A 20,831-nucleotide genomic window follows, 5' to 3' on the forward strand; every position below is an offset into this window, starting at 1 on the left:
TCGGTTTTTATAAATGACACAAAGATTTTCCTTCTTAAGAAATACTTTTATACCTAGGGTATGTCTGTAGGCTACTAACTCCACTTGATTCTCGGGAAGACAACATTATATTACCGCTATAAAATTTCAGCTACATAGAAATGGCTCAATGCTGTAACCATAAACAGGAGAGGATTTGCCTTATTTCCTAAGCCATTATACTCACTCAACATCTGCAATTCCCTTGGGCATTGCAGCGTAGCTACAGTTTACCGGGCCACTCGGAGGCACACAATCTGTGCATGCATGCTAATTTCAAATCAACAGGCTTCTTGGAACTGCTAGATGTTCCTTGGACATAGAAGTCCAGGGTGTGATGCATTCACCTTGCAAGGGGACTGAGACACACACGGTGCTGGTCTACTATGGTCCAAGGAACAGTTCTTTATTATTTCAAGAAACGCTTGCTAGGACGGAACACCATACATCCTGCCTTCATCGATGGTGGCAATGAGGCTCTCCTCCACCACACTCAATATTTACTCCCAGCTGAGCTGGGTTCTTATAGGACATAGAGGTTTTTTTTAGTTTGTTTGGAATAGTGTGTGCATGTGTGTGTGTTAGGTTTTGTCCAGTACTCTTTCCTCCTAGCAAAGGACATGCTGAAATGTCTCAAGAGTCCTTAAACATCCTTTGTCTTCCTATCTTCAGCTTCAGTCCTCAGGAGAGATTACCCAGGAAAGTGTTATTAAAGTGCCTGTCCCTATTCTGAAGAGCAAGGCCGACATCTTAAATGCTTTTCTTTTTTTTTTTTTTTTTTTTTTTTTGATTTTTAAAAATTTATTTAATCACTTTATAGCCTGATCCCAGCCCCATCCCCCTTCTCCTCCCAGTCCCACCCTCATACCCTTATTCTCACCTCTCCTTCTTCTCAAAGAAAGGGAGGCCCTAAGGGGTACCAACACATCCTGGCACCTCAAGTCACAGCAAGACTAAGTGCATTCTCTCCCACTGAGGCCAGACAAGGCAGCCCAGCTAGAGAAAGGGAATCGAAAAGCAGGCAACAAGAGTCAAAAGACAGCCTCTACTCCCATGTGGGTCCATGGAGACCCACATGTTGACCAAGCTGCACATCTGTTACATATGTGTAGGGGGTCTAAGTCCAGTTCATGCTTGCTCTTTGGTTGCTGGTTTAGGCTCTGTGCGTTCCCGTGGGCCCAGGATAGTTTACTGTTTAGGTCTTCTTGTGGTGTCCTTGGCCCCTTTGGCTCCTTCTATCGTTCCTCCCGCTCTTCCACAAAACTCCCCGAGCTTGGCCTTTTGTCTGGCAAGATCCTATATTTTACCAGCTCATCTGTTAAGTGATTGTGGTGACAGTTCTTACATATCAAGGTAGTGATGGAAACATGTGAGTTACTTTATGCAGGATGCTCAGCTCATCCGTGGTCTTCAGCAAGTCCCGTTATTACTGTTACAGGCTGAACAGCCCAGATCTTAAAAAGCCCTAAGTGGGGCTGGAGAAAGAGTTGAGTGCTGAAGAACACGTACTGCAATTGCAGAGGACCTGAGGTCAGTTTCCAGCACTGCGACATGAAAGCTCATAACCAGCCATAACTCCTGTGTCAGGGAATCCCACACACTCTTCTGGCCTCCGCAGGATCCCAGCACATGGTTCAATTCATGCTTGCAAGCAGAACACTCACACATAAAATAAAAGTAAGTACACATTTTAAAATCACCCTAACTGCTTTAAAGTCACGTTGGTGTTCAAAACAGTTTCAATTTAGAGCACTTCAAATTTCAGGTTTCGAACCTAGGAATACTCACCTGGAAGTTGCCATCTATGCCAACACCCTCACAGGCACACAAGTTCACACATGTACATACACACCTCTCTCTAAAATCTGAAACACTTGTAAGTCTGAAGCACTTAAAATTACTGATATCCGTAAGGAAGTGATTTAAAGTATTGTCTGTTCTCAACCTTGACTGTGCACTTAGACATCATCTAGTGACCTCATAAATACATATTGTGACTTTGTCACCCGGACATTCTGGCCCTTATCCAGACACCCGCACTGCTGTTTATGTCCCAAAGGAGAGCAAGGTGCACTGGCAAATATTCTATAAACCAGTGGCTCCCTTATTCACATTTCAGAAGCTCCCCTTCCCCACCCCCCCCACCCCCAGACAAGAAATTTGTTTTTCAGATTGGGGATCAGAGGAATCTCATTTAGGCAGTGAAAGCCAATTTTGGGGAGGGTCATTTGATAATGAGGTAAGGGACCACAGGGAACTGTCTGGTTTCCTACCTTGTCTGTGTCAGGGGCCACGCTGTCTCTCTGGGGTTGGCTCACATGTTCTGAGGAAACAGCTGCTGGCTCTACTGGCTGCCCTGGGTAAGATCCAGGGCGCTGCTCCAACAGGCTTGGCTAGCTCTATGTCCTGATCTCCCTACCCCCACCCCCATCCCCAACCTCTTGCCAGAGAAGCCTTGGCCAGAATTCTCTCCTTAACCCATCCTTCACCCTAACCGTGCCTTAGCTAACTCAGGGCAGATCCAGAAGCTGCTGAAGGTGCAGCCTGGACTCCTTCAGACCTTTATATGGAAAGTTCAAGGGGACCACAGGTTTCTGAAGACACTTTGTACATCTTGGCAAGCTAAAGCAGATTCCATGCCTGGGCAGGAGCGTCTGAGGACCCTTGTAGCACATGCATGTGTCATGGGATCAGCCCAACTCCTAGTGTGGTGATTTTGAGTGCAAACTTTCAAAGCACACAGAGCACTGGTCCCCTTCCGTGACCTCCAGCTGTGAACATGTCACTTAAACATGGAAGTATGATCAATACTTGACCCTCCCAGAACCTGATCAAGCTGGAATCTACCCAAAAAAAGTGTTTGCAGTTGCCAGACAGTTTATAGTCATGAGAACGTTATTTGGATGGAGACAGCCATGCCTTTGCCCTTTCTAAAGACAGATACTTTTCCTGGCTACCTTAGAATAAAGGAGAATTTATACTCTCTAAAAAGTGCTTTCCTTTAAACTCCTATACTTTTTCACCTTGATCTTTCTAAATCAAACATGTCTTTCTTCCCTTGTCCCATTCCCTAAGAGCTACATAGGAACAGGCTTCTCTCATATCCACAGAGCCTAGAATAGTGAGAAAAGAGGTGTCAGGTCCCCAGATCCCCTTTGCAGCTCTCATCTGCTGTGTTTCCAGTGTTTTCTTGAGTGTATCCACTGGAAAACCCCAGCCCTGCCTCAGGATTGGCTCCATACAGCTGCCTTTGGACTTCCCTGGTCTTTCTAGACTATACACCATGTGGCCTGACCAGCTCCCAGAATGAGACAAAACCTCCAAAGACTCAATAAGATGAACATGGGAATTCTGGGTCCCAGAAACCCTCAACAGGAATGCCCTGGGCAATGAAGGTGCATCACTGTGGAGACCTACAGTTCTGCTCTTGGGAGGGAGACACCATCCAGGGGAAGCTGAGGCATGGCCCTCAAAGGCATGGGCTGGAGGGACAGAGCCCATCTTACCCTACTCCAAGGGTGACACTGACTGTGTAGCATCATCAACGCTCGAGTGTACATTGCACAGGTGAATAAGTTGGTACAGATGTTTGACCCACACCTGCCAACCGTATCACCAAGACCTAGGGACCTAGTTTATTAATTTAAGCAGTGATTTCTCTCGCTACAAAGTGTTATAGGATGTTTACTGTCTGGTGAAGTCTTTCAATAAGATGAAAGGAGCATCCATTTGTGAGCTAGTGTTGTGTGTCTGGCGCTGCTGAGGAACTGAGCCGGTACATCTCACCGGAGGAGGTGGGTAGAGTTGAGGCTTCCTGGATTCCTGCACAGTGTGTCTTTTCAGGCTTCCCCTCTGTCATCAGCAGCTCACCTCCAAGCATGCCCTCATCTCTGAAGCCCAGCACAGGCTTCCTGGAGCGTGCTGGGGTTTTTCCCTGGAGCTCTCACAGCTCCACCTCTCGGTTCTCATCACCTGGTACCATGACTGGATCAGCAGCCTCCCCGCCACCTGTTGCCACCCTGTGGTCTAGCTCTGCCTCTTACCAGTTCTCTCTTCCAGGCAGTGAACTCTTGAGGCTACCGCTCCCTAGTGCTGCAGCAACAGTAAGTTCTCCATACAAATGTAGTTTCGGAGCTGTGGCCGCTCTCCACTGTGGCAGCAAGGCTGGTGGTTGCAGTAATTAAGACTCAAGTTCAAGTAAAATATTACCATAGTTAATGAAAGAGAAATGTTATCAGAGAACACACCAAACACATGGGCATACTGCACTGCAGAAACACCTTATTAATTTACCCTGACCTCAAGCCACATGCTTTTCAAGAAGGCACCCTCATTTTTGAGAAGGAGTCTGCATGCTATGTGCTTCCCCCCTTTTCCTGTAGATTTCAAAATTTTCTTGCTAATGCTGCATTGAGGGTGGCAAGACCTGCCATCAGAAACTGTGCCTACTATTTTGAAATACGTTATGTTATATCTATTTTGTTAACTACCTGTAGCAGATATGGGTTGTTTCAAGAAAATGGAATGTGATAGAAGAGCAATTGTCTTTTAACACAAAGCTGTGAGTGATGTCATTTCGTTGGCAATCCAGGGTACTAGAGGAAATATTCCACACTGAGCACAAGGTGTGTGTGTGTGTGTGTGTGTGTGTGTGTGTGTGTATACTGTCTTCAGATATTGGAAAATCTTTAGTTTTACTTAGAGGTATCTGTTGGGGATCTTAAGTGACCATCCATAGTCCAGGACCATGGGGAGGGACCCTTCCCTTGGCTTACTCTAGCCCTGAGAATTTCTGCAGAAGGTCCAGAGGAGATACGGGCTCATGCAAAACATTGAGATTTGCTTTCTGCCATTCCCTGTTCTACAGCAGCTTCCAAACTGTTCTCTACTTAGATGCCACAGGAGGTGGGAACTTTGAAGCAGCTCCATCCCAGGCATCTCTGGGGGTGGTTCAACCTAAAAGTTAGCAGCATTGGGGGATTGTTTCCTCTGTAACAATCCCCTGTTCCTGGCAGGGACAGTGCTTTTAGCCAAGGTTAGCAGAGCTGGCAAGGTACCTAACGATGAACAAGCGGAGGGTCTCCTCCTTTCAGCAGCTAAGCTCACAGCAGTCAGTAGTTTGGGGTTGTCACAATACCTGAAAAACAGACTTCATATCCCATTTTAGTAAAGCAGGTGCTTGTTCTCCAACTTTGCCTTTTTATTTGAACCTCAAAGCAAATCACAGTGAACTGGGCACACTTTACATTTGACTGGCCTTTTTAAATCCCAAACCCATCTCCCAGCAAAGTCAGGGTTCCTGCCTACCCAGGAAGTCTCCCCTTACCATCCTGCCAATTCCACACATGCCTGCATCACTCCCCTTAGCAAACTGCTCAACAAGGTAATGAAATGCTGGAGTTACCAAAATCAGTCGGATCCTTGCAGATTCCTCCTTTTACTTGCTCATTTTCTGATCTGACCTGTCAGTGCACCTCCCTTCCCACTCGGATGGTCAGCCTCCTGAATCGAGGATATGTGCTCTAATTTTCCACACAGCTAGCAAAGAATAAGTCCTGGGGATTTACAGTTTCTGAACACCTTGGGGGAAGGGCTATTTTTCAAAAGGTGGGTTTGCGTAAACAAATAGTAAGCAACAGCCTGTCCTGCTTGTTTTAATTCTTGTCAGGGACTGCAGCTAACGGAACCATGGATAAAGTGGATTCACTATTCTGTATTGTTAACTCCCCCTGTTCCTCCCCACACCCAGCCAATGGCCTGAGCACATTGGAGCCTGAAAACTTTCAGGATAGCTGCAAGTTCCGGCACAAAGCAGGAGGGTCCTTCAGGAAGCAATTCCCAAGGGACCCATTCAGGTTATTTGTATACAGGCAGGGTGAGTTCAGGGCCTACTTCAAGGGCTTTAAGACTGCAGGCAAATTATCTGAGCTGAATCCCCAAATCTGGCCATGACACAGTCACTGTAGCAGGCCCACTTCTGAGCTCTCTTCACAGTCTTTCCCTGAGCGAGATCCGGCGAATATTAAGTCGAGAAACCCAAAAGGGGCTGTGCCTCTCCTTTGACTTTAGCAAAAGGACCCCAGAGACCCGAACACGTCGAAAGGACTGAGCTGGCATCTTCGGTCAAAAGTCCACCGATGACCTTCAGCAGGCAATCTTATGTTCCCCCGAACTTGGAGCAGCACGCTGGGGGACGCCGTGCTGCCTCAACTTCTCGCAGGGTGGCCCCAGGAAGAGCAGGTTAAATGGGTAGAACGAGGCACGTTCCCTCTGCTCCGGAGCAGCCGGCGAACTGGCCTAAAATAAAAAGGTCTCTGTCTGCAATCCCCGTTTGCTCGCCCGGTAATCCACCCCCGCCCCCAGCCCGCGCGCCGACCCGTACAGCTGTTTTTAATCCCTACTTTTCTCACTCGGCGTCCGGGCTGGGGCTGACCAGACGCGGAGCCACTTAGTGCTTCCTCCTCCCCCAACCCGGGTCTGTCCTGCCTCCGCCGTCTCCTCTTTCTCCGCCTGCATCCCCCGGGGGGCAGAGTGTGGGAAGAACGAATTTCCGCCGGGTTTGCGCGCTCCAGGCCGACATGGGTCCTTTCCGGACGCGGCTTGCGCGGCCCCCAAGCTGCCCACCTCGGCTGCGCTCCGGGTCCCTCCGGGCCGCCAGCGGGCAGGCGCGGGAGACATGGGCCTAGGGGTCGGCGCTCCGCAGCCAAGTCGCACCCCAGCCGCTCTTGGAAGGGCTCCCGCCCGCAGTGGGGGAATCCGCTTGGCGGGGAGAATCCGCGCCAGGGAATCCAGCTCTCCGGACTCCAGAGCAAACAAAAAGCACCAAGACTTGCTCGCTCCTCCCGCTCCCGATGTGCACCCGAAGAAACAGTTTTCTGCAGAAATGCAACAAGTAGCACCCGGGGCTCGCCCAAAGCCCAGCCTCTCCTGATCTGTCTCCGCGAACTCGGCCTGCGGAGACCCGGGCCAGCCACCCGGACAAAGGGCGGAGGAAGAGCTGGACAGAGCAGCAGAGAAGTCCGAAAAGAGGCCTCTTAGCGACTTCGGCCCGGCCGAGGGGAATGCAGAGGAGACACAGAGCCAGCCGGCCCAGAGGACGATCCGGCCTCAGCGCGCTGGGCGGGCGGGGATGGCGGGTGTCGGCGCCCTGCGCTTCTGGCTCATGGTGTGCGGCTGCCTGGCGTTCCCGCCGCGGGCCGAGTCCGTGTGCCCCGAGCGCTGCGACTGCCAGCACCCCCAGCACCTCCTGTGCACCAACAGGGGGCTCCGCGCGGTGCCCAAGACCAGCTCGCTGCCTAGTCCCCAGGACGTGCTCACCTACAGCTTAGGCGGCAACTTCATCACCAACATCACCGCCTTCGACTTCCACCGCCTGGGGCAGCTGAGACGGCTGGATCTGCAGTACAACCAGATCCGCTCCCTGCACCCCAAAACCTTCGAGAAGCTCTCGCGACTGGAGGAGCTCTACCTGGGCAACAACCTCCTGCAGGCGCTCGCTCCCGGCACGCTGGCCCCGCTGCGCAAGTTGCGCATCCTTTACGCCAACGGGAACGAAATCGGCCGCCTGAGCCGCGGCTCCTTCGAGGGCCTGGAGAGTCTGGTCAAGCTCCGGCTGGACGGCAACGTGTTGGGAGCGCTGCCAGACGCAGTCTTCGCTCCCCTGGGCAACCTACTCTACCTACACTTGGAGTCTAACCGGATCCGCTTTTTGGGCAAGAACGCCTTCAGCCAGCTGGGCAAGCTTCGGTTCCTCAACCTCTCGGCCAACGAGCTGCAGCCCTCGCTGCGCCACGCGGCCACCTTCGTCCCCCTGCGCTCCCTCTCCACCCTCATCCTCTCCGCCAACAGCCTGCAGCACCTCGGCCCCCGGGTCTTCCAGCACCTGCCACGCCTGGGCCTGCTCTCGCTCAGCGGCAACCAGCTCACGCACCTCGCGCCGGAGGCCTTCTGGGGGCTGGAGGCCCTGCGCGAGCTGCACCTGGAAGGCAACCGGCTGAACCAGCTTCCCCTGGCCCTGCTGGAGCCCCTGCACAGCCTGGAGGCGCTAGACCTGAGCGGCAATGAGCTTTCCGCCCTGCACCCCGCCACCTTCGGCCACCAGGGCCGGCTGCGCGAGCTCAGCCTGCGCGACAACGCGCTCAGCGCCCTCTCCGGAGACATCTTCGCGGCCAGCCCGGCTCTCTACCGGCTCGATCTGGACGGCAACGGTTGGACCTGCGACTGCCGGCTGCGAGGTCTGAAGCGCTGGATGGGCGCCTGGCACTCTCAGGGTCGCCTCCTTACGGTCTTCGTGCAGTGCCGCCACCCCCCGGCCCTACGGGGCAAGTACCTGGATTACCTGGACGACCAACTGCTACAGAACGGCTCCTGCGTGGATCCCTCAGCTCCCCCCACGGCAGGCGGGAGGCAGCGGCCGCCACCCACCACCGCGGGGAAGGGGACGACGCCCCCTGCGGGAGGGTTCTCGCGGGAGCTGCCACCCCAACCGCTGCCCCAGCAGCGGGGAAGACTTCTACCGGGAGCGGCCTGGAGTGGGGCCGCCAAAGAGCTGGTGGGCAACCGCAGCGCACTAAGGCTGAGCCGGCGGGGTCCAGGCCTGCAGCATCAGGGCGCCCCTGGCGCCGCCGCAGGCCTTGCCCCGCAGTCCCTGGACCTGCACGAGAAGCCGGAGCGAGGAGGTCCCACCCGCGCCCATCTGGCCCAGGCAGCTCCCACCCCGACGGCTGAGCCCGCCTCCGGGACCCCATCTGCCAGAGACAGCTGGCAGCGCGCCGCGAAGCAGCGCCTAGCCTCGGAGCAGCAGGAGCGAGCAGGCCAGGCCGACGGCGGGGTCGGCGCGCCACCGCTCGTATCTGACCCCTGTGACTTCAACAAATTCATTCTGTGCAACCTGACGGTCGAGGCGGTGAGCGCCGACAGCGCCTCGGTGCGTTGGGCGGTTCGCGAGCACCGCAGTCCCCGGCCGCAGGGCGGCGCACGCTTCCGCTTGCTTTTCGACCGCTTTGGCCAGCAGCCCAAGTTCCAGCGCTTCGTCTACCTGCCCGAGCGCAGCGACTCGGCGACGCTGCACGAGCTGCGCGGGGACACCCCCTACCTCGTGTGCGTGGAGGGAGTGCTCGGGGGTCGAGTTTGCCCGGTGGCCCCCCGGGACCACTGCGCGGGCCTGGTAACCTTGCCAGAGGCGGGAGGCCGAGGCGGCGTCGACTACCAGCTCCTGACCTTGGTCCTGCTGGCGGTCAACGCGCTGCTGGTGCTCCTGGCTCTGGCGGCCTGGGGATCGCGGTGGCTGCGGAGGAAGCTGCGTGCCAGGCGGAAGGGAGGGGCCCCGGTTCACGTTCGCCACATGTACTCCACCCGACGGCCCCTGCGCTCCATGGGCACGGGAGTGTCCGCGGACTTCTCGGGTTTCCAGTCGCACCGGCCCCGCGCCACCGTGTGCGCGCTCAGCGAGGCGGACCTCATCGAGTTCCCCTGCGACCGCTTCATGGACAGCTCCGGCGGTGGGACCGGTGGCAGCTTGAGGCGGGACGACCACCTCTTGCAAAGATTTGCTGACTAGGCTCAGGGCCTCGGGGGTGTGAAAACGATCTGGGCCGCCTTGAGGAGCCACTCTCCGTGGCCTCATGCCATCTCAGAGGAAGGACTTGTTTTCTTTGACCTGTTTTTTCTCTCTGCCTATTTGCTGAGACCAGTGGTACTGAAAGGGAATCTGGATGCCACCTTTCCCATCCAGTACTCACAAAGCAAATGGGCGGTTCTTGGTGGACAAACCCCAAAGCGGGGACAAATGGATGATGGAGTAAAGGTGGGATCTTGTCTAGGGTATGGCTCCTGTGACATTTCAGCACAGTAACCGGGCCAACCTTGGGCTAGAAAGGGTGCTTCACACTCCCGCCACGATCCTGGTGAACACGCATTTGTTTGCTCTAAGGCAAACAGAGTTCTGTTTCTAGTTAAGGAAAAGGGGAGTTACCGCCATCACAAAGGGGCTCCAGCAATTGACCCCACTGATCTGAGGGTCTCTGCCAAGATGGGCAGGGTAAATAGGTACCACCCTCGCCCAGGATCCCTTTTCTGTGGGCTGGTAGAGTACCCAGGAAGCTCAAGGTTTAAATAACGAGAAGCTGCCTTTTTCAACAACATGAAGAGCATTTAACTGACCAGTAAATTCAAAGACTCTTTTAATTGGACTGGGTTCCCTTCTACTGTTTGTCTAGTTGGGGAGATGACCTTTTGCTGACCTTTGGGTAACTGTTACTGTTCTCAGGAGAAGGTAGCATGCAGTACTTCTCCACCAGGCTTGCTCCCGTGGTTTTAAAATTTATTTTTAAAAATCTATATACAGGAAAAATTGAATGCCAAATTTGATTAAAAAAACAAAAAACAAAAATAAGAATGCTCTATGTATGTAGCCGCTGACTCCCTAGGGTAATCCAGCCTTCCAGGTCACTTACCACATTTCTGATAGCGTGTCTAGAGGGGAATAATGTGACCCGCTCGTCACTGCATTTCATCAGTGCCCCGCCCTTCTTGGCAGCACCTATTTCTGAGTTGCACGGTCAGGCAATAAGGTAGTTGTCCGACCAGGGGCCCGCGTTCAGTGGTGCCGTGTGCTCACGAGGCTCCGAGTTCAGCCCAGTACCACAGAACAAAGCAACAGGTGCTTGTCCCTGAGCAGTGTAATCTCTGACCACATTACTGTTGTTCTTTCCAAGGAACAGGAGATGAGAAGAAGTTGTGGGAAACAAATGTGAAAAACAACACAGTAGTGAGTGTGTGTTTCTGCTAAACCCAGAAGATCATGAGTACTTAACTCTCACTGTGAAATAATTATGTTTTACAAATTAATTCCTCTGGTAGCCATTGTTTTACTGGGTTATTAAATCTTATCTTTTAGTAGTAGTTGCAGTGTTTATTTTTTGTTTATGTTTTTAAGTTTAGGATTAGCCTCCTGTGTTTGTTTAGTTGTGTCTTTAGATATTTGGGCTACTTCTCTGATATTTATGAAGTCCGGTATTTATCATTAAATGCAGTGGTTGGGTTCACATTAATAATTCGTGTGTGGTCCAAATTCACTCGCTAAGAGGGTGTACACTGTGGTTACAGTCACCGTGGTTATGGATTTATTGGCAGTGGGGTTCTGTGCAGGCCAGCCAGTTCAAGGTGCTGTGGCTAACAGTGACTCTTCTGTTTCAGGCCTCGGGCCCCTGACGGTCCCAATGACTCAGGGAATCCATCACAGTTCAGGGCCCTTCAACCCATTCACTCTGACCTACATGAGCCTTGCCTGCCTTGCCCCAGCAGCTGAAGACCCAGGGGTCTAGATGAGCCGGCCTTTGTTTATGTCCGGAATGAGTAAATGTCCAGACCACTTAAGCCACAGCTGCTTTTCTGGCAGTCTTATCTGCAGGGCCGAAACTTAATAAACCACAGGAAATAGACTGTCATTCTGTGTTTGCCGCCAGGTCTTGTTTAAGATTCAGAGCGTATGGTATGTGGGAGGTGGAGCTGTTCGCTCTTATTTTCAACCTGCAGGCTATCTGGCACCTTCTGTATAACTCACAATTTTTCATGCACAGCATGGTTGCATCTCTTGGCTGTTTCTTTTTTACACAGTGTAAAACCGAGGATCCTTGAAAGTCTGGAAGGGACCACTGAACCTGTTTCCCACCTGCCTCTTTCAACTGTAGACTGTCACCAAAAATGTTTAATGCCTGGGCTTAGAACAGTTTCACTGAGGAGTCTTTCAGTGAGAAGTGAATAAATGTTATACATTGTTATGTTCATTTACATCAATAAACCCACATACTAATAGAGATATCTTGTTGGAGCTTCCAAACGTTTTTGATACATGTTTAAAATAACAGAATGAGATCATCAACAGCAGTTTTCACTCAGGTAACTAGAATATAAGCTTGATGTGCATGGGTTTTTTATTGTTTTCCTTTTTATGGAGAGTATGGGCTTTACCTTAAAGAAATGATCATATGAGTTTCTATGTAAAGAGCCAACGAACACCCATCTGAAAGCAAATGGCCAGCCCAGAGCAGAAGGCTACCAAGGGATCGGAAAGTGGCAAGGTCTCAGCAGGTGTTCCTTCACAGCCATGCCCTCTGGATTTCATGAACACAGATTAAAGGGGCTCCCCTACCCCATTAACAGAGCTTTTAAAATGATAAAATACCTGGAGGAAGATAAAAATGAGCTTGATATGAGTTGCAGTGTTCAGTGCCTAAGCCGCAGTTAAGTCCGGTCTGCAGTGAGCCCCACACACTGCTTCTGCCAGGCAAGGATGTCCCAGTACTGCCAGGTGATAAGTGGGATGGTAGGATGTGGTCAGAGCAGCTTCAGCCATTTGCCACATGTCTGATTTTCACCAAAGGCCAACACCACTGGGCTGCTACTATGTTAAAGCGACATAAAATGACACTGGCTTGTATGTTCATAGTCAATCTCTCCTGCTTCTCTTTTCTAAGAGCTGGAGATAAATGACAGTAAACCATTTGAGTACCAAAGCCTTATTCACAACGACAGCCCATGACCCAGGATCAAGGCCTTCACCATCTCAAGAGGCCTATAGTGTGAAAGCACATAACAAGGACAAGTGGTGAAGCCTCAGAGCCCGCAGAGGGTCACCATTAGTTTTTGTTGTTGTTGTTGTTGTTTTCCTCCTAGTCTCTTAGCACTTCCACTTCTGCACCAGTTGTGATGAGCATCCTGGGAGCTGACTGCATGTGCTCTGTGGTACCTAACAATAGCCAGCTGCAGCAGCAGTTGGACCAACATGTGTTCAGTACTTATTAAGTACCTCGTTGGCAGCTGGATTCTCCTGCATGAAACAGCAAGCTGTGCATGCGAGGCTTTTTAGGAGTTCGGGACCAAGGCATTTCTGCTGAAACAGGATCAGGAAATCAGATAATGGGATTATAGCAATCCCTGCCCCTGCCTGCCCCCTTGTTCAGTTACTTGAGACTCTTCTATGATTTGGTGTCGAATGACAGCAATTGAAATACTTTCTCATAATTAAAAAAGCAAGTGAGTTAAACAGTCAAGAAATCTTTTGTGCTTTCATGAAATTCTTGGCATAATTTACTTCATCATTTAGAGTAAGACTTACGGAGGCAGCTTGGTTCTCCACTGGATCTTTCCTGTCCCCTCATCCACAGCCTACCCAGAATACTTTTCCTCTCAGTTTGCTTAAGTGTGTATTTTCATGCATGCATGCTTTTCTTCTGAGTAATTTCAGGCCGTTTCATCCTTAAATGGTGAGGCAAATAATACTCATTTCATGTTGCACAAGGAAACTGAGCTCCTTGGACATTCCATGTAATCATTGATAGATTAATTACTGAAATAATTGTGGGAGACTAATTTAAAAAGCCATCCCCTGATTGCTTTACCTTGAGACCGAACACCTGGACGTTTGAGAGACTTACAGCCACGGGTAGCATGATTTGTCGTTAACACAGCACCATGGTTTTGTGATTTGGCTGTGAAAACGGAAATTAGCTGGCATGTTCATCGTTTCAGACCACGTCATGCTCTGACTGTGCAAGCAGGCCACATTTCTTTCTGCCTGCTGAGCTTCCCAGCACTAGCTTTGTGCTGCAGCCTATGGTGAGACAGGAGAGTGCTCTTGCGTACTGAAACCAGCTGCAGCTATGGAGCAGTCATTTTCCTTCCCAGATTATGTTTGGGGTGAAGTCATGCTCACTCAGTAGCTGGTGTCACACTTAGCTCTTAGCACATGTACACTGAGCAGAACACACACTTTCATTGCAGGCCACCACCCTCTGATTCCCTCCTCTTCAAGCTGTGGAATACTCTAAGGATTTTTACTCTGGAGGATTAAAATATGTCCCAATAACAATAAATACCAACATTAGTATCTCTCAGTAAGTTAACAAGATTTTAGTGTTTGTCTTCAACCTGGAATGTCTCCATTGAAAATCCTCCTCAGTTTATATCTCTAAGCCGTGTCCTCAGCCCAGTTCCTGTTAGATGAATTGCTTTCTAGTCCAAGTTTAGACCCAATTGCCATGTGGTGGTCAAAAGATAACTTGCAAGAATTGGTTCTACCTTTCTGCCATGTGGGTCCACCACACAGGCTCTCTTCAGGGTTTTGCATTGGCATTTCTTCAGCCAACATACTGTTGCTCTGTCTTTTCCAGGTGTTCTGGCTTGGGCTTGTGTATGTGTGAGCTGGATTCACTCATACACTTTTTGTATACACTTGTGTATGTGTGCTTTGTTGTGTATTGTAGCTTTGTATGTGCATATGTGTGCTGAGAAAGGAAGGCCTCTGTTTTCCTGGTTGCTCTGTGGTGCTCAGGGGCAGATTCTTTCTCTTCCTTTGGGGATGTTTATGGGACCTTTCACCTCTGCCCACTTGCTAGTCCCTCATTCCTCAGAGAGCTTTCCAGGACTGCACACCCCGGCTTCTGCTGCCAAAGCTGTTGACTTCCGTCCTTTGCTCAGTGTGTTCTTATTTGAAGGGACTGAATGGAGTTCCCCTCTAAGAAAGCTGTTTGCTTCTTGAAGACTCTTTCCTTCCTCTCTCAGCCTTCTCAGGTCTTGTTTTGTCACATCTTTTTCAACTTCTGAGTTACTACTGAGGACACACTCATATACACACACGTACCTATGCACACACTCGTACGCTCACATATACACTTATACATTTACATACACACACACAACACACTCACATATGCACCTACTCACATACACACACAATAACACACACATATATATATACATATACACATACTCAAATGTACATACACATTCTCACATATATACACACATACTCAGACAGACAGAAACACACGTGCAAACACACACATATTCATATTCACATTTACACACAACACACACGCACTAGTGGAGTCTGTAATGTGTTGTTCAACTATTCCTGGGCATAAGGCCTGCCTGGAAGTGTGGTTGATTTACCTAGTGACACTTCACTGAAGAAAACTCATTTTCCATTTCCTAGCAGGTATCAGCGGCAAATAGCTCCTTGGTTATGGATAGGACTTTATGTCTGCTTTCTCTTCTCTGTCCTGGGATTTTGTCTGGTTCCAACCTGGATAGGTCTGTACCGCAGTCTCTGTGAGTTCGTGTGTGCATTAATCCTGTTGTGTTAGACTCTGTTGCTTCTTTGGAGTCATCTATCACCCCTGGTCCTTACTATCTTTTTGCCTTTTGTTCAGCATAGATCCCTGAGCCTTGAGAGGAGGGGTTTAATAAAGACATCTCAGTTAGGACTGGATGCTCTAAAGCCTCTATCTATCCATCTATCTATCTATCTATCTATCTATCTATCTATCTATCTATCTGTGTGTGTCTGTGTGTGTATGTGTTAATTACCATCTATTGCAAGAAGAAGCTTCTCTGATGAGAGCTGAGTGATGTTCTAATCTATAGGTATAGCAATGTGTCCTGTGGAGTATTTTTATTGTTAGGCTCTCTCAGAAGAATGATAGGCTACTTTAACGGTGTCAGATATGGTTTCCATATTACAAAGTGGACCTTAATTTCAATCAAGCAGTGATGGGTTACTTCTGTAGCGTTTGGCCTCTATTGTACCAGTATATCTTTTAGGCAGGTTGCTGTCGTAGGTTGAAGGATTTGTAGCTGGGTGATTTGTGATTACTTTTCTTCTCCAGTAGCCTGCAAAGTACCTTTTATCACCATTAACACTAGTCAGTAGGGGTAAAGCTTTAAGTTGGGCACCAGCTAAATGTCTCTATATTCAATGGCATGAGTAAGTTTTGTTTCTAGCAATAGGGCCTTACCATCAGGTTGCAGAGGGTAACTGCTAGCCTTCGCAATAGCCTGTAATGTTTGGGAGGGTCTCTGGAATCTCTGTGGCCAAGGACTCAATCAGATGTAACCCACTCTTGGAAGTTTTATTTTATCAGATGTCTAGTTGGGGCATTGTATACTTCATTATGAGGTGATGCCCTTTAAATTCTACACTTTGAACAAGTACACATCCTATGGACTTGCTAAACCTAGTTCTAGGAGCTTTCTGCCCTAGAGTTTACAACATGAACCTTCTGCCTATCCACAGGGAGCCTTGTCATGCATGCTGATGATTCTTTCATGTACGGTATAATATTTTTTTTCAAGAGGAGAATTTTATTTTAGAGTAGGGATTGGCTCTGTAGACAAGCCACCTCCTTTCATAAACAAAACCACATTTGTATTGTTTTGAAACCATCTCAATCTGTAGCCCATGCTAGCCTCAATCTCTTGGTCAGCCTCCCCAGTGCCTGGGCTATCACTGTGTAGCACAAAGCAAGGCTCTTGCAAAAAGCTTGTCTTGGCTCACAGTCACCTCGTTTGTTTGTGTTTGGTCTGCGGCTGCTCTCGCACTGAAATAGCAAGGCAGAGTAACTCAGACCGAGAACACATGCCTGGGAAGCATAAAATATTTACTATCTGTCCCTTTAAGAAAAACTCCCTTAAAGCCCTATCTTACAGTCAGTTAAAGATTCAATTGAGTCCCATCTTGTGGGCAGAATTCTAAGCCCAGAACTGAAGAGGCTGAGGCAGCAGCATCATAATCTACCTAGTGCGTAGGCCAGCCTGGACCCTGTATCTAAAAAACAAAAAAGAAGACAGATTTCTGTAAGCACAACTGCTTAGGTCTCTCGGAATCCTTGGGTGTGTGGATGATTCTCTTTCAAAAATTTTTGTAAATTCTTAGCATTTCGCATGTACCTTTCCATATTTCTTTGTTCTGTCTTCTTTCTTTTGGTAATCTGGAAAACTAATCATACAAGTATTAGGCATAGGCACTTACTGTATTTCTCTTGGCTATTGTGATTTCTTTTTTTTTATACTTTAAAAAAATGTATTTCAGTTGGCCTCTTTTTAAGATTACTTACTTTAAACCCACCTGCTAAAAATTCCTTAATCTCAAATATCTGTCATTTTAAAAAGTGTCTATCCATCTTCTGAAATTCCCTGTCTACTGATGTATGCCGTAACTTCTCATTAGGTATTCTGTCATATTAATGTCCATCATATTGAAGTATTTTTCTCATAGCTTCAGCAGTGGTTTATCTCTGAGGTCCGATGTTATGCACTGATTTATCTCTAAATGGTAATCTGCTTTTCTTACCAGTTTGTCCTGGAAGTTATATTAATAATTGAATACTAGACATTGCTTCTGAACACGTAAATAGTTTAATCCTCAGAGATGAATGTGTCATTTCTTATCTTAGGCCATGACTGATGAATTGAATCAAGTAAGAAGTTTCTTAAGCAGGTTTGGGCTTGGCTGTTACTAGCATGTGCTGTAGATTTCAGATTCTTCTTGCATTCTGCAGGCTTATTTGATCAAGGCTAGGTTTTTTGTTTTTTCTTCAGTAGCTTATATCATCTGTAATGAAGAATTGTTCTTGATTGGATAGATTGTGTTTTTAAAGAGTTTGTATACATGAAGATTATATTCTTAAATTAAGTTTTATAGCATGTACAACCTGGTGTTGTTATTTATTTTTCAAATAAATTAATGCGTGATTCATTTTGTAGTCAAATAGCTCTGTGTGTGAGGTTTGTTGAGGTGCTATGGAAATAGCCTAGTGAAGGAACTTAGAGAGTTCTGTATTTTCTACAGTCCTGTGGATGGGGCTCTGGCATCAGCTTGGAAACATATTTCGTTATGCTCTCCTGAACTTTCACACAGTTGTCTTTCTAAATGTTGCATTTTCTAGGAAATGAGCAGTGTCTCACAATAGACCAGGACTAGTGTTAAATTACACAAAGGTGCAACTGAAAACTGATGTTGATAGGAGACGTGTGAAGTGATTCCAGTTTCGTGGGAAATTTCCCAAATGCCCCTCCTGACAAGAATTATAAAAACCTAGTTCTCTAGAATGGTCATCACACCTCAGGATTTCAGACAAAGGAAAACAGTTCACTGTTAGACAAGGAAAATACAATCACTAATTGCACTGCTGCCTGCAGCAGCGTATAGAAGCTGGTGTTAGGGTGCATTGGGAACAAACAGTATTTGGGATTTTTATCTTGGTATCATTCAGGAACCCTTTCACTTATATGTGGTTTGGGAGTCTCAGGTATTTTATGCCTTTATTATTACAGCATATATTGTGTGTCTGGTCACCTAGTCTTCATAAGACCCCCCACCTCTGAAGTACTTCACATGTTAGAGACGAAGCCTGGCCTTGGAGTAGCTATCTGGATCTGGACGAGGCCCCGGGTAGGAGGCACTGGAGATGATTCAGGGCCAGCTCCAACCGTTCACTCTGCACTTCTTGCTGCCAGTCCTGGCACTCCACCACTTCAGTCTTGCTCATTGTGACAGATAAAACTTCAATGGTTTGTCTTAAGAGTCACCTCATGGCTAGGTTTTTCCCCAGTAAGATGCTGTGAAAATCATGCTTTAGTTTTGCATGACCTTGGCTCTCTGCCTAGTGTACTTAAACTGATGGAATACATAAAGCAATGTCCGGTGTCACAGCCTTCATCCTGTTCTTCGTATTCCGCAGACATGTAGCTGCCTCCCAGCTACAAGTGCTTCAGCCTGTCTTGACACGGCTGGGTCATGATTGTACAGTGTGAGGTCAGTTCTTTCCAGTCTGAGCTCCCTAAGGATAAGATGTCTGTGTTGCTTTTTCCCCCCTGTCTCTACAGGACAAGGCTAGTCAAGAGTTTCTTGTCCCCTTCCTGGCTTATTATCCAGAGCTGCAAGGCAGATGCTCAGTCTTTCCCCACTGAAACTCAGATGCCAGGTACTTGTGTGAGAGCTCTATGCATCCTTGCTTTGGGCAAAGTCATTAACAGTTCCATTCAAGTATACAACTGTCCAGTCACCATTGACAACTGACAGCTGCCGTGAGATAGATAGGACATTTGACTGGGGGGTGTAATATGATTCTAATGTTTCTATATGTAATATGGAAATACAGTCCCGGAAAGGGGGCCCTTTAGGGCTGTGGGGAGAAACTTAGTTGAAAGCATGCTTACCTGGCAGACACAAAGCCCTAGTATGATTCTCACCACAACGTAAAACAGGCAGCATGGTGCTCTCTTGCAGCGTGGTGCTCTCTTGTAATCCCAGCACTCAGGAGATGGAAGCTGGAGAATCAGACATTTAAGGTCATCCTTGGCTGTAGATCCAGAGTTGAAGACCGTCTTGAGATACATCAGATGCTGCCAAAACAACAACAACAACAACAAAACATTTGGAAGATTCAGTGGCGATATCTTCTGTCTGTGTCTTCATTGCAGACTTCAGACCGTTAGAAGAGAATCTAAGATTGCCTCATGTCTTTCAACACTCAAGTCTCAACAAACGCTACTACACTTTAAAATACTCTGATATTAGCCCTATTTGGAAGTTTTTTGTTAAGAACCTTGATCTGAAGTTGGAGTTTCTATCTTCTAAAACACGGAAGACGGCATCGTTACATGCACGCAGACCCCTATAGCTCCGCCTTGCCTTCCCTCCACTTAGTTCTCCCGGAGAATCATGACAGAGGCAATTTAAAGAAATGCAAGGGCTACTGATAATTTATGAATGTTTTTTCTGTTGCAGGAAGACAGGTGCCCCTGTGAGGTAAGGGACACTGTGGACATGAATTGCAGTATAGGGAAGGAGCCCAGCCAGGTAAGTGTTTATCTGTGGTTGCCAGAGAGAGCAGCCTCAGTGGCTCATGGGGCCGCTGACCTTGGCCTATGTATCATCGTCACACCAGGGGACAGACGCAAATACCTCCATTATTGTGAATGTACAGGGAGAAAAGGAGGCTCACCTCAACGGAAAAGAATTATCTGTGTCAGTGGACCCCTCCCCTGAGGGGCAGAGACAGAGAAAAAGACAGAAAAATGGGGAGGAAAGGAAGGAGGAGGATAGACATATAGACATACACATACACACACACACACACACAAACACAAACATACATACACACACACACAGAAAGAGAGAGAGAGAGAGACTGGCTTCATATATACTCTTTCCTCTTTTCACTTTGCTCTATTTTTACTGAAGAGGAAAAATGGCATTGGTCTCTCAAGCTTATCAGAAAGCTCAGATTCACAGCAGCTATTCCAGTCTGCAAGACTTCAAGGGCATAGTTTTTCCTTATATGGGAGCTGAGTAAAGCTACACACCATGGATAATCTGAGCTAGCATCTCCCTGGCTGTGATTGCAGGCCGATTAGGAGAGGCCGGGGTGAATGATGTAAGCTTGGATAGACGTGTGCTCTCTTCCCCACCGTGACCTTATTACAGCTACTCGCTGCTTTCTGGCCTGGGGTTTACAGAGCAGCTGGAAGATTCCCTGAGAGAACGGGACATAGTTGCTCGGGAGCCAGTGTGGAGACAGTGCTTAGTCCGTCGAGGGTAAGGAGACCATCAAGGCTGTATTTTCATGAAGTGCTGCCACCTGTAACATGTAACATGTAAGAGCATTCAGTACGAAGAACTACAAAGTTGGAGCCATAAACCATAGAGCCATGTTGTCCCAGCCTGGAGGCTGATGATTCAAAATGGTATCACAGGGTGGGTTCATTCTGAGGCCTGGGATCCTCTCATGGCACCCTCTCGTTTCCACTGGCCTGCTCACAGTCTTGGTTCTCTGCTCGCGCACTCACCATCAGTCCTGATCTCTGGATGGCAGATTCTCCCTGTCTACGCATCTGTGTTCAGACTCCCCTGTCGGGTTTCAAAAATGGATTAGGGGGACCCACCTGTTCTGTAGGGCTTCAGGTTGACTATTGTACCTACAGTAGCCCTGCTTCCATGTAAGGCCATGCGGTGTGGCAGGAGTAGAGTT

The 20,831-nt window shown here is 48.5% G+C and overlaps 1 protein-coding gene and 1 long non-coding RNA gene across 2 annotated transcripts in view; one reads left to right on the plus strand and one right to left on the minus strand.

The window, feature by feature from the left end:
• LOC132653062 (uncharacterized) overlaps positions 1-2,530 on the minus strand; it is a 28,028-nt gene extending 25,498 nt beyond the window's left edge. Inside the window, exon 1 of the long non-coding RNA XR_009590716.1 lies at positions 2,292-2,530. This is a non-coding gene — a long non-coding RNA (uncharacterized LOC132653062). The remainder of the gene's footprint in view (positions 1-2,291) is intronic.
• A 3,908-nt stretch (positions 2,531-6,438) lies between these two features.
• On the plus strand, positions 6,439-12,859 carry Tril (TLR4 interactor with leucine rich repeats). The gene has a single exon (XM_021647942.2). It carries the CDS (start codon positions 7,148-7,150, stop codon positions 9,575-9,577), a length of 2,430 nt encoding a protein of 809 aa, XP_021503617.1. The 5' UTR covers positions 6,439-7,147; the 3' UTR covers positions 9,578-12,859.
• Positions 12,860-20,831: the final 7,972 nt, after the last annotated feature.

The sequence above is a fragment of the Meriones unguiculatus genome, chromosome 3 (assembly GCF_030254825.1).
Source record: "Meriones unguiculatus strain TT.TT164.6M chromosome 3, Bangor_MerUng_6.1, whole genome shotgun sequence".
In the NCBI taxonomy this organism is placed as follows: domain Eukaryota; kingdom Metazoa; phylum Chordata; class Mammalia; order Rodentia; family Muridae; genus Meriones; species Meriones unguiculatus.